The sequence below is a fragment of the Photinus pyralis genome, unplaced genomic scaffold (genome assembly GCF_008802855.1).
Source record: "Photinus pyralis isolate 1611_PpyrPB1 unplaced genomic scaffold, Ppyr1.3 Ppyr1.4_LG6, whole genome shotgun sequence".
Classification (NCBI taxonomy): Eukaryota; Metazoa; Arthropoda; class Insecta; order Coleoptera; family Lampyridae; genus Photinus; species Photinus pyralis.
The window spans coordinates 25,625,755-25,638,544 of record NW_022170663.1 but is presented as its reverse complement, the minus strand read 5'-3'; the positions used below and the strand labels follow the sequence as shown (position 1 = coordinate 25,638,544).

The 12,790-nt window shown below is 45.2% G+C and overlaps 1 protein-coding gene across 1 annotated transcript; it reads right to left on the bottom strand.

The window, feature by feature from the left end:
* Positions 1 to 1,386: 1,386 nt before the first annotated feature.
* On the bottom strand, positions 1,387 to 10,905 carry LOC116173286 (fatty acid synthase-like). The gene is made up of 24 exons (XM_031490658.1): positions 10,821 to 10,905; positions 10,600 to 10,773; positions 10,343 to 10,547; positions 8,759 to 8,962; positions 8,582 to 8,711; positions 7,884 to 8,536; positions 7,507 to 7,695; positions 6,943 to 7,461; positions 6,666 to 6,892; positions 6,181 to 6,371; positions 5,977 to 6,137; positions 5,677 to 5,931; positions 4,649 to 5,630; positions 4,473 to 4,603; positions 4,271 to 4,427; positions 4,058 to 4,223; positions 3,549 to 4,014; positions 3,349 to 3,504; positions 3,051 to 3,302; positions 2,849 to 3,002; positions 2,599 to 2,803; positions 2,098 to 2,552; positions 1,796 to 2,056; positions 1,387 to 1,749 (listed from the first exon to the last, which is right to left on the bottom strand). The coding sequence occupies exons 1-24, from the start codon at positions 10,888 to 10,890 to the stop codon at positions 1,405 to 1,407; spliced, it is 6,708 nt and encodes a 2,235-aa protein (XP_031346518.1). The 5' UTR covers positions 10,891 to 10,905; the 3' UTR covers positions 1,387 to 1,404.
* Between the last annotated feature and the right edge of the window lie 1,885 nt (positions 10,906 to 12,790).

Here is a 12,790-nt window from a genome sequence, read left to right as displayed (position 1 = left end):
TTGGCATTCTGATATATCCTCCTACCCCCGACGAGGACAAAGTTCTGTCTGAAATTTTGAATTTGACGTTTTAATTTGCAAACGGGTCGATCTATGCAATAGTAGGTCAAATCTGATGTGAAGTGTTCGTAAGTAACAATGCTAGAATCTTTAATCAGATGATATTGTTGCACATTTCAATTGAGCTATAAAAATGTTACGTCAGTTTGTTGATTATGAAAGGGAGAGGGGTGGGGGGAGTTAATAGATAATTCAAAGAGAAAGGGGACGACGGAATACAGGATGCATTGCACACATCATAAAACGAGGTTATAGACTAGAAACCAATTTTGAAAAAAAAATCAAAGTGCTGTAACTTTTGAACTAGTAGCCCAATCTTGGAACTGTATGAAATTATTGATTCTACAGGCCACATTCTATAAGAAAAATTTCTTTCCGGGTCGATCTGAGACAATTTCTTTTTGAGGGCCTCAAAAAAAGGCAGTGTATAACCTTCCTTTTTTACCAAAAATCGACTGCACCAAAATTTCTCGGGAAAACACTTTTTCTTATTAATTTTGGTGCGTAGAATCCAAAACAATTCGTACTTTTTCGATCAGGTTTCTCAATCAAAAGTTATAGACTAGAAATCAATTTCGAAAAAAAATTCAAAGGGCTGTAACTTTGGAACTAGTAGCCCAATCTTGGAACTGTTTGAAATTATGGATTCTACAGGCGACATTCTATAAGAAAAAATTTTTTCCGGGTCGATCTGAGACAATTTTTTGTGAGGGCCTCAAAAAAAGGCAGTGTATAACCTTCCTTTTTTACCAAAAATCGACTGCACCAAAATTTCTCGGGAAAACACTTTTTCTTATTAATTTGGGTGCGTAGAATCCAAGTCAATTCGTACTATTTCGATCAGCTTTCTCAAACAAAAGTTATAGACAAGTCATAAAAAGTTCGGTTATTTTCAAGAGGCCCAAGAATCTTCCAGGAATTAATTTTCATGAAATCTTTGATACGATTACCAATTGTTTTTGTTAAATTTCTAAAAATTCAGTTTTTGAATCATGCACCAATACATTGCTCCATGTGCACCAAAATCGACCACATCTCCTCAGAATGCCCTACTCGCATTCAAGTATGTCGATCCTGTGGTGAATAAATCCAATAATGAGCCCAAGTGCAACCTAATATTTCGGACCTCGAAAAGCAGCCATTCTCCTGGAATATTAACTCTCGAGCAACAACGGAAGGAGCGTTGATAGGGTTATCTCAAATTAAGTACCTATGAAGGTACGTCAAAAGTGAAGCGACCGTTTGCTTTCCCATTGTTTCCTAGGTATGGGTGGTTAGGTTTTACAAATAATTGAGGAAACTGGTGGGGCTCTAAGAGAACTACTATTCAACTACAACTATTTATTAATTGCTGATGATTTTATTGATAAAATCGGCAAGCTCAGGATTCTGCACGATGGTTGTGTGGGTCCCTTCAATCGTATGAACTCGAACAGGTTTCTCGCACAACTTCTGCAGTCCGTAGTCCTCGTCGTAGTTTACGACGGACGCTTCGTTCGGCTTGATTAGCGTCACCTCCGACTTCAGCTTTGGAAAGTTTGCCTCGTAATTGTATACAGATTTCGTTTTCGCGCAGACGGCGATTGCCACCTGCTTTTGGTACTTTTTCGAGTGCGAAACTCCTTCGGGTATCAAGTCGAGTAAGTAGTCGACGCGATCCTCCAACGTGCGCAACTGGCGAAGAGTTTCCTAAGAGAAATCAATAAAATAATGCGTGGGCTGCGGCAAAGCTTACCCGGGGCACTACTGTTGCCACCATGGGGGCGTATGAATTGATCAAGTTAAACAATATGGCGGTCTCCAAGGAGGCTTCCGGCTCGTGTTCCGACGGATACTGCTGCTTTATCAGTTCCTTTAGCATTTCCGGAGATCCGTCGATTAAAATCACTTTTCCAAGCAATCCGCGGACTTCTAAGGTGGAAGCGAGCTCTAACGCGACAGCACAACCATACGAATATGCTACGAGGTTGAAGTGATTTTCGACGTGGGGTATTAGCTAAAATCCGATTTTTAAGGAGAAATGATGGAAATAATTACCTTTGATAGTGATTTAGCGAAGGCTTCCAAGCGGAAGTCGCTGGCGTCGTTTGTGTGCTGGACGCACTCCACGTGAGCCTTCAGCTTTTTAGCCAAGGACTCCATGGTTTCGGCTACTCCTTCAATTCCCGGCAGAAAGATCGCCAATGGCGCCTCATCTTCTTTCTTAGCTAAACTTTCCAGTTGCTTTAATGGTATTTTGGATTCCTCCTCCGTGGGGAAGTGGGCGAAGAAGAAGTTAATGCGCGCAGCGGGGGTTGGAGCTACGGGGTCAGATGCTTCTTTGGATAACCGCTCTTTTAGTTTGGCGAAAGTGAGGGTTCGGATTTCTTTAGGGCTTAGGAAGACCTCACAGTCGCGTTCGAGTGTCTGCTTAATTTCAACCGCGGTCATGGAGTCCATGCCCATTTCGGATAAGGTGGCGTGTTCGCTGATCGCCTTCATGTCAGTTATTTCTAAACAAAGAAAGAGAATTGAAGTTGGTACTGGACGTGAACGTACTCATGATGCTCCTGATCGCGTTGATGACGTTTTCGGCGCCTTCGGCGATGCTCTTTTTTTCCGCCACCACCATACTTGCTACGATGGGCTCGTTTTGCAAGAGGAAGGTTTCCAGGGTGCTCAGACAGGATGCGACACGTTGTTGCAATGTGCCACTGATAACAATCTCTTTGTGCTGCTCCTGCATTTCCGCAACCAGGCCGACCTAAAATAGTACGTGAAGAATTCTGGACGGTGACAAAAGGCGCACCTCTCCGATCGCCCCCCACTGTATTGCCAAACCTGGGTAGCCCTCCCGTTTCCTTTTCTCGCAGATTCTTTCCATGATGGAGTTGGCCATGCCGTAAGTGGTCTGGCCTGCATTTCCTCTTCCGCACGACACCGACGAGAACACAACGAAGTGCCTAAAGGGCGGTTAGTAGAGTGCGAAGAATCAAGTTGGGGTAGCTTACTGTAGGCGCGGACAGTGCTGTCGGCTTAAGGTGTCTAGGTGCTGCGTCGCACGGGCCTTTGGCGAGAGCGTGTTTCGGAAGTTCTCCTCCGTCTGGTTCTCGAAGAGGTCGTCCCGAAGAACCACCGCCAAATTGAAGATCGCGGCTACGGGCGCAAGCTTCTCCGAGCTCTCCAACAACCGCGCGCAACCCTTTTCGGTGGTGACGTCCTCTGTGGCCACCTTTACGACGGCCTCGTACGTTTTCCAAGCCCTAAGGGAAGATGTTTGTGTGAAGGGCTAATCGCAATTGGTCTCACCTCAGCCTGGACGCAGCGTAGCCATTTCGAACACCATTTCTAGAGACCAAAACTAACTTGCGTGCACCTCTTAGTATCAACCAATCAACCAATTCCAGTCCAAATCCTCCCAAGCCTCCTAAAATGATATACGTCATGCAAGGATCGCAGGAGAATCTGGAACGGTCGGCCATTAGCGATCCTTTGAATAGAAACTGTACCTTGGGAGAGCCTTGAAAAGTTCGGGCGATTGCTGGTTTTCATCGCGAACCTTGACGACGACTTTTCCGATGTGTTTACCTGCCGCCATGTAACGGTAGGCTTCTTCGACTTGGTCCATGTTGAAGGTGGTAAGGGACAAAGGCTTAACCGCCCCTTGTTTCAGGAATTTACTCAGAATTTGTTGAAGTGTGTGCTTTTGATTGTGGAAGTCCCTGAAGTACATATCCAACATGCAGCCGGCATACCTACGCCCTTCGCTAAGTACAGAGAGTGCAAGTTTGCTGCTATTGACCAAGTCGTATTTGCCTATCTCGACGAAGTAGCCTTTCGGCGCAAGGCACTGAACAGTCGCTTTTAGTTTTGCTTCGGCCAAGGAGTTTAGAACCAAGTCGACTCCCCTACCTTTCGTGTGCTTTAAAACCATCTGCACGAAGGAGGTGTCGCGCGAGTTGCCGATGTGGCTAGCTACGGACCGAATGAGTTCTTTTGTTGCAGTTTACTTGCTCACCTGGTATTTCAGGGAATGTTTCCATGATGAACTTCCTCTTCTCCTCGGTACCTACAGTGGTAAATATTTGGCACTTGTAGAACAAGGCGATATGAATGGCGGCCTGCCCTACGCCTCCAGCTCCGGAGTGTATCAGAAGACTTTGTCCCGGTTTGAGATGGGCGCTCTTAAACAGGTGTTACTAAACGACGGAAGAGCTACGCCTACACTTACCACGAAGAAACTGCACAACACCGTCGAGTAGGTAATGGGAACACTGACAGACTGCGCCATGGTCCACTCACTCGGTATCTTCCAGATCATCTCCCCATCAGGGATAACGGAACTGGCCATAGCCCCCAACTGTACAATTCCCATTACCCTCTCGCCCCTACAATTGCACGCTACACCAGGTTTACTCAGCAAGAGAATTTACCTTGCATCAATCCCAGCGTACTCAATACCTTGCGATGTGGCCAAAATAAGCCGATCCTTTGTGTACGCCTCCGAAGGAACACGACCGGAAGCCAGCATAACATTCATGAAGTTGATGGAACTGGCGTATACCTAGACAATCCGTTAAACCATCACCTGGTGGAACTTCGTACAAACCTTAACCGTCCGTTGGGGTTCCTTAGTGTTCTCTCGTGAGAGCAATCCTTCGACCCAACTGAGCGTCGACAAGTTTCCAACGACGTTCTGGTTGCAGAAGACGTGCTGCCTTTCAACCTCCTTCAAGCGCTCCAGCGGCAGATGGCGATAGCCACCCCAAGCGCCTTGGTTCAACACGTTAATTGCTAAGTCTTTGCTCAGCTGTTCGCTGAAGCGTGGATCGGAGAGGTTAAATTTAACGTCCTCGTCCTGAACAAACACGCATTTCAAGTTCCTTCCTCCAGGTTCGCGCCTTAGACAATTGACAAAGCCGAGTACGCCGCTGAGGAGCTCATTTTGAACCACCACCAACGTTTTGGTTTCATTTCGCATGGCACTCTGAAGTTTGGGCAACCAGTCGTAAGCCGTACCATCAAACTTGGCCATGATCACATGCTCTTTCGCATAACCCACAACCTTCCTCAGCAACACCAGCGTTTCCATTTCAGTTTTTACTTGCGCCAAAATCGCCAGACCAGGGAAATTTGAAGCGAACCCACCTTTCTCCCTTGAGATAATAATGCCGTTCTCCTTAAGAGCCCCTTTAGCCTCCGTGAGTAGTTTAAGGTTACCCGATGCACCCTCGAGAATGACTATCGCGCATTTCTTCTCGGCGGACAACGCCTTGTTGTGGACTTTCAAATTTGGGGCAGTCAGGTTTTCGTCTCCCAAAATTGTAACTTCAGTCTTAACCAGCGGCTGATCATCCAACGCCTCTTGCAGAATTGGAGCAATCGCGTCAGTTTGCGCGACTTCCACGATCTTAACCTTCAGCGAGAGTGTGTTCTCAAGGAAGATCTGCACCAGGACGCGCACCGCAGACTGCATGGGCAGCTCGGTGTCAAACGGTACGAACTTGTGCGTCTCCAAGACCGGCTCGGCTGTCACCTTCCGGCGCAGAATTGGCGTAGCGTAGAGCTTCCGCAGCTCGATACCTCCACAGCTACTCCACTAATTAGTATCACCGCGGAAGAGTCTGCCTAACTCACCTGATGGCATCTGCCTCGCGATGGTTGTACACAGGCAGTAGAGATGGGTTGTCCAACTGCTTAACGTACTCGAAGTGCTTCATGGCGTCAATCTTCAAATGACCGATGAACGTGGGGACGTACAGACTTCGGGTATCTTCTCCGAGAAGTTTCGTCTGCAGCATGTTATCGATGAATGCGATCCAATTACGGTCCCATTTAATCCAGCTGATCAATCCGGAAATATGGCTTTCCTCCTGGGCGCGAAACGCTCCTCTAGAAAAATTCAGTACAAACCATCACCTTCGCCAAGTCACTTACGAATAGTTATAACCCCGAAGACGTAGTTCTTTGTAAATATCTTTGGACGCAAAAGAGATTCCCTCGTCATCTTCCGGTGACAAGGCAAGGTCAATAAATTCATCCGTTTCTGAGAGAGTGTGTATGCTTCCGGAAACGATCACTTCGTCGGCGTCTGCGATCTAAAGTGTACTATGTAGGAGGGTTGGCCCAGACTATATTTACCTCAAATCTGTTCGTTCCTCGGCCGATGATGATCTTGAATTCCATCTCCGATATTTTGGAAATGTGGACGGCTTTGTGGAATCGCACGTTGTCGAAGCGCACCCGAGAACCGGCTATTGGAACGTCCACAATTTTACAGTACGTCTCCCAGACCATGAAGAGGTACCCGGTTGCGGGCATTATCGTCATACCTAAATACGTGCAAGTTCAGACTGGGTTTGGATCAATGGTGCTGATTAAGAATCCCAACGAAATAGATGAAAGACAGGAGCGCCTCTTAATACGAGATGGTGTAAGGGGGAACTGATATTAGGAGAGCATGTAACGCGAACTAAACAGATTTTAGTTCCACACAATTTTTCGTTTCTGTGATCCTTATAAGTACAATAAATTTTGAAGGAGTACAAATCTGGGAGAACTTTGGAGATTTGTTGGAACACGTAACTTTAAGCATTATATAAGTGATAAAGGAACCGCTTACTTACCATCAATGACGTGCCCTGGTAGGATAGTCCAGTCAATCTCCTTATTAACCAGAGGAATAACGTTAATTCCCTTATGCAAGACCTTCTTCGTGTGAAGTTTTGTAAACCAATCCATGTCGTAGTTCCACTTGATTAGTGGCGAGATCATGGGCGTACCTCGACTAACCGGCCACTTGACTGGAGGGTACAGAGCTTCCACGTTGAGATTGTGACCCAACATGTAAAGGCTGCAAGATATATCTGCAGGAATAAAGGTCGCTTCATAGTCACTACTCACCTTCCCACCACATCCAGAAATGAGGTCACGACATCCAAGCTCGAAATGTGCAAGAAGGTGAAACCGTTCAGCCGAATTTGATCGGAACCAAGCACGACAACGGCTAGGTCGGGATAGCGACTCTGTTGCAACAAGCGTTCCTCCAAAGGTTTCGGATTTAGTAGACTATGAAGTATCACTTCTGGATGGGGTAGCACTTTTTGTAGCCGGGTCAACAGCACCGAGCTTTTGGTACTTATGGCGTGCTCCAGACGCAGATCGTCGCTCACCAGCCGAGAAATTTCGTACCCGACCGCGAGTGCCTGTTCGAGGTTGATCCGCCCATTTGCGTAACCAGCGGATAACTCCCCGATGGACATCCCCCCCGTGTAGTCTAACGATAAATTCAACTCCTTGAGCAGCTCGATGAAGGCGAGCTGAATGCCTAAATTCGCGAGTACTAATTCTCGCCCGCTGTTGCATTCGCAATTTTTGATTATCTTGGATATATCAACCTGGGGCGGCAGGAGTGATGCGATTCTGTAAGGTGAGGGTGAGGTTTCGGCCCTGGGGTTGTCTACTCACCTCTGTACGGTCGCGGAAAAAGCTGAAAATTTGAAGAGTCTACTGCCGATCTCCAGGAGCTCCAAGCTTGTTCTTGGAAGGAGCAGACATACGCGACTCTTACTGTCGAACCTTGTCGAGCTCCGTTTCAGCTCGCCAATCTTGGAGTGGATGATGTACCCACGGTAAGGGTGCTCAAAGTTAGGACTCCTACAACATTTTCACACGTTCTAAAGTTTCTGCGATCCTGATTAAAACATTTACAAAAGAATGTTGGACTCGGGAAAGATTGTACGTGTAATTCAGATTAAAATGATCCCCATCCAACGAATGACTCTTTAAACCGTATATTTTCCTTCACCAGGAGAATTGAGGGGAAATTAGAGGAAGGTACTTACTTGAATACCTCTTGAAGTATCCTGCAATACTCAGCGTCCAGTTTACGCCCACCGATGTCATCAAAGATGGCTTTCAGCGATTCCGGTGCGCGACCACTAACGCATATGAGTCGTGGTAAGTCATCTTCGGGCAGTCCTCCATTAACCTTTCGTTGCTCGAACCTCTTAAGAATAAGGTGCGCGTTCGACCCACCAAAGCCGAAGCAGTTAATCGCAACCACCCCCGAACCGTTTTCCGGCCACGACGTTCTGTCCACAGGGACCACCATTCTACCATCGACCAAAGCCTTTATGCTTTGCCGCGGTTTGTTGTAGTTGATGTTTGGCAAAATGCAGTCGTCCTCCATTCCGACCAGAACCTTGACCAGCGAACACATTCCACTAGCGCCCTCTGGATGACCAAGGTAAGACTTGACAGAGCCGACAATCAGTGGTCTGTCGCGGTTGGTGCAGAAGACTTGTTCCATCGCGGTCATTTCCTCGGGATCGCCGACCTTGGTACCGGTGGCGTGAGCTTCGAGGAAATCGACTACGGCGGGATCCACTTGGCACTCCTCGTACGCGTCGTCTAAGAGGACCTTTTGCATTTCGCTCGACGGGAACGTGATCCCTTGCTCTTTGTAACCGTCGCTGTTTGTTTTTGTGTGCAGCAACTGCAAGAGAGAACTAGACCCGAGCTGACTAAGGGGTTTTTTTACCTGTGCGTAAATTCGTCGAGCATCCTTAGCTTTCTGCAGGAACACAACGGAAACGGTCTCGGAGCGTGCGTATCCATTCGCGTCTTCATCAAACGGTTTGCACATCCCGTCCGCACTCAGAACGCCTAACCTGCAACAACTGCGTTACCAGACCCTTCCACATCCTCAATCACTTACCGAAAAAACTGCAGGGACGTTGTGGGGTTTAGGCACAAGCTGACTCCACCAACCAATGCGCTGTCGCAGCGACCAGTCCGAATGGCTCGGTACGCGTGCTCCAATGCGTAAAGTGAGCTGCTACACGCCGTGTCAATAGTATGCGATGGCCCTCGTAGATTGAAGTAGTGACTGATTCGTTGGGCAGTCACCGATCGAGAACCCCTAAAGAAGAAGGATCCATTCAATCCATTTTTACCACCCGCACGTTTTTTGAAACACCAGGAATCCGAATCAACCAAAACCACGATGATGTCGGTCTGTCTGCCTGTACTATCATTTCCGGCTAAACGGTAGAACTGATTGCAACCAAATTTGGGAAACAGCGACAAGCTGGTGAAAGGTAGCAACCTCAATTCCGTGGAGAAGTCCGCGCGATATTGCATCCACGCTCAAGAATTTCTTCGTAGATCTATAAGCGAGGCTGACCACCGGTCAGGTACCTAGGAGCTGAATTTTAGAACGAACGCTCAGTTTTCAGACGAACAAATGATGGATGTGTTTCAAGAATATCAAGAACCTCAACAAACTCAAGAATCTCGACAACCTCGAGAATCTTAAAAGCTTCAGGAACCCCAAGAACCTTAAGAATCTAAAAAATCTCAAGAATTTCAAAAATCTTTAGAATTTCAAGAAACTCAATTTCAATGATCTCAAGAATCGCAAAAATATCAAGAACTTCAAGAATCTCAACAAGAACCTGAAGAATTTGAAGAACGTAAATAATCTGAGAAATTTGAAGATTCTCCAAAATTTGAAGTATCTGAAGAATCTGAGGAATGTGAAGAATCTGAAAATTCTGAAGAAACTGAGAAATCTGAAGAATTTGAAGAACCTCAAGAATTTTATGAATCTCAAGAATCACAAGAATCGCAAGGGTCTCAAAAATCTATTAGTAATCTCAAGAGTCTGAAGAATCTCAACAATCTCAAGTATTTCAAGACTATCAAGGATCTCAAGAATCTTAAAAGAATTTAAAAAATCTCAAAAATTTGTAGAATCTCAAGAACTTCAAGAAACTCAAGAATATCAAGGATCTCAAGGTTATCAAGAACCTCAACAAACAAGAATTTCGACAATCTCGAGAACTTTAAAAGTCTCAAGAACCCCAAGAACCTTAAGAATCTCAAAAATCTCTATGGCCCGTTTGTCACTAATGGAAGATGGTGCAATATTTCACGCTTACCAAACTTACCACCGAGTTCAGTAGTGGTTGGGGGTGGAAAAACATGCCACTCAATGGGAATGGAAGAAGGGCCCACAGGGGCTCATTCCAACATCAATGATGCGCGAAGTGGCACCCCCCTTCCTCTTACTTATAAAATTTTGATCGTGCGCCCGCAAGAAGCTCAAATGGCCTGATGTAAACTACTCCAAAGATGACGAGGAATTTTTGGAAAATCGACCGAATGTCTAGATTCCCTACATGATAGGAGAAAATGGAGTAACCAGACTGACAATTTAGAGGTGGGAGACGTCGTCGTGTTGATAAAGGACGATTTACAGTTTTACTCCTTTCATAGAGTAATGGAAATGATCACGTACCCTGTCACGCCAAAGTTCGGACTGGCAATCGTCGCCATAAGCACGACCTCCTCGCTTTCCGAAAAGCAGCACCCTATGAAGACACCACAGTCCGCACCGTCCATCTCGCTCTCGTTGTAACCAGCATCAACGATCGCCTCGTACGCCTTCTCCAAGGTAATCTTGACCATGGGATCCATCTGGTTGGCTTCGTGGTAATGCAAACCTGCAACACTCACGATGAGACCTGCGCCCAGCTACGGGACCATGTCATATACCAAATTGACCAGCGTCCAGTTTTTCGAGATGATTAATTTTACCAATACGATGGGGTATCTCGGGGTTGGTCGGTAACCAGCGTCGATTATCACTGGTGATCATGTCGACTTTGTTGTAGATGTTGCTCCTGTACTGGTATACGTCGTCCGACTCGGGAAAACGCCCAGACATCCCTTTTCGTAAAGAACCATCAGTTTGATCACCACTACCACTGACTTACCGGTAATGACGATCTCCTCGCCTTGCAAGGGATGGGCGAGTGCGACTCCTCCGTTTTTTTCTAAAACCATTTTCAGCACAATTGATAAGGGTCAACTAAATCGAACGAACGGGGGAGCCGCCTTTTAAATACATATCAAAAACATTAGGTATGCAAATTTCTAAGCAAAAGGCCATAGTGTCAATGTCTCCAAACAATATCGGGGACCTCTTCGTATTAACCTTTAACCACCATTGTCTGTGCATAGGAACAGCAAAGTGGAAATTTTACAATTAAGTTCGATCACAAGTTCACAACTTTAAATCACATCCTTGGCGGATTCTGCAATTTTCCTTCCCTCCCGACTAGAACAATTTGACAAATGCAAATAGGCCGATCTATGCGATAGTAGGTCAAATCTAGTTTCGTGCATACAAATGCCGTTCGTCACTAACAATCCTTGAATTGTTAATTAGGTGACATTGTTCTATACGTCAATTGACTGATTTTGGGCGCCAGTTGGTTGATTATGCAAGAGGAGCATTTAATAATTCAAACGGAAAGAAAGGAGCACAGGATGTATTGCCCATCATAAAATGTTCAAAAACTCATTTTCCAGAAGTCCTTGGATCAATTACAATTTTGGATAAGTTTATAAAAATTCTCTTTTTAAATCTTCTTGAAGGTTACCGTTTTGGCATCATTTTCTCGATTTTTTCGTGAGAATTTTACGGGGCGGGTTATAATTCCAACTTTTCGAAACACAGGCGGTAGTTGTCTTTATCAAGACACAAATAACGCGCGCGTAATTAATTAAATTATAAGACAGCAGTGTAGGAATCTCCAACCAACACATGGAACACCACTAATCACCAAATGGTGGCAGCCTCTGTGATTCTGATACTAAAGATGGGAAGAGTGGAGCAGAGACAAAGACAACATGAAGAAAGAAAGTATAAGAGTTATTGTCTTTGAAATAAAGAGTTTAACCAACCACAATATTTCTTTCTACAAGCTTATATTTACAAAAAGGATACAAGACTAAAGCTTAATTTTTATTGACAGTTTTTGACATACATCTACTAACTCGATAATTTACAAGAGTACTGGAGGTGGAGGAAGAATTATACAGAAGCACATGGAGTCAAGGGAGGAGTAGACAGAAAAAGGGACAGGCAGAAGACTGTTGTCTTAATAAGAAAGGGAGAAACAGAAAGGAAGAAAACGAGAGCAAAAGAGAGAGGTATGGGAAATCTTAAAGAGCACGAGGAGCTATACCCTTTCATGTGGCTGTGTCGGTATTTGGGTTCGGCGACTGTGTTAGGAAAAATTGGGTGGGAGAGAAGTCGCTAACGATATTATTTTCATCAATATATTCAAATAAGCCAAAGCATCAATTCTAAGGGGACATAATTACCCAACTTCTCGCAACCTAAGAGTAATTTAGAGTTTATTTATTACTGAGCTAGGCGTGGATTTAATTACCTATCTCATTACAAAAAATTAATTGTTAAAGAACATTTTTACCAGTACCGTTAAATGTAACAAAGCCGTTACACAGTTATATATTTCCCCAGCCCTGCTATGCTTGGTTCCAACACTGTTCTTCAGAAAAGGAGACGGCCGGTAAAGAGAAAAGGCAGTGAAGACGGTAAAAGTGATGGAGACGGTAGAGACACCAGATGCAGTAAAGACGCTCGAGAGTTTTCAAGTATTAGGGACAATGAGGATATTGAAAAAGTTGAAGAAGTTTCGTATATCCTGAAGAGTGCGATAATCTTGGATCTAAACTTTCCAAGGTCTGAAAACCTTTCATAGTATTCTTAATCCACAGAAAACCTGATCGCAACCTTTTCGTTTTTCAATGATTTTCCTGGAATACTGACTACCCCCCCCCCCCCCTAGCAACCAACGGAATGAATTTTGTTTAAAATGATAGTCGAGTTCTCATTGGTTGCTAGGTATACATTTTACCAGTATTTGAGGAAAAG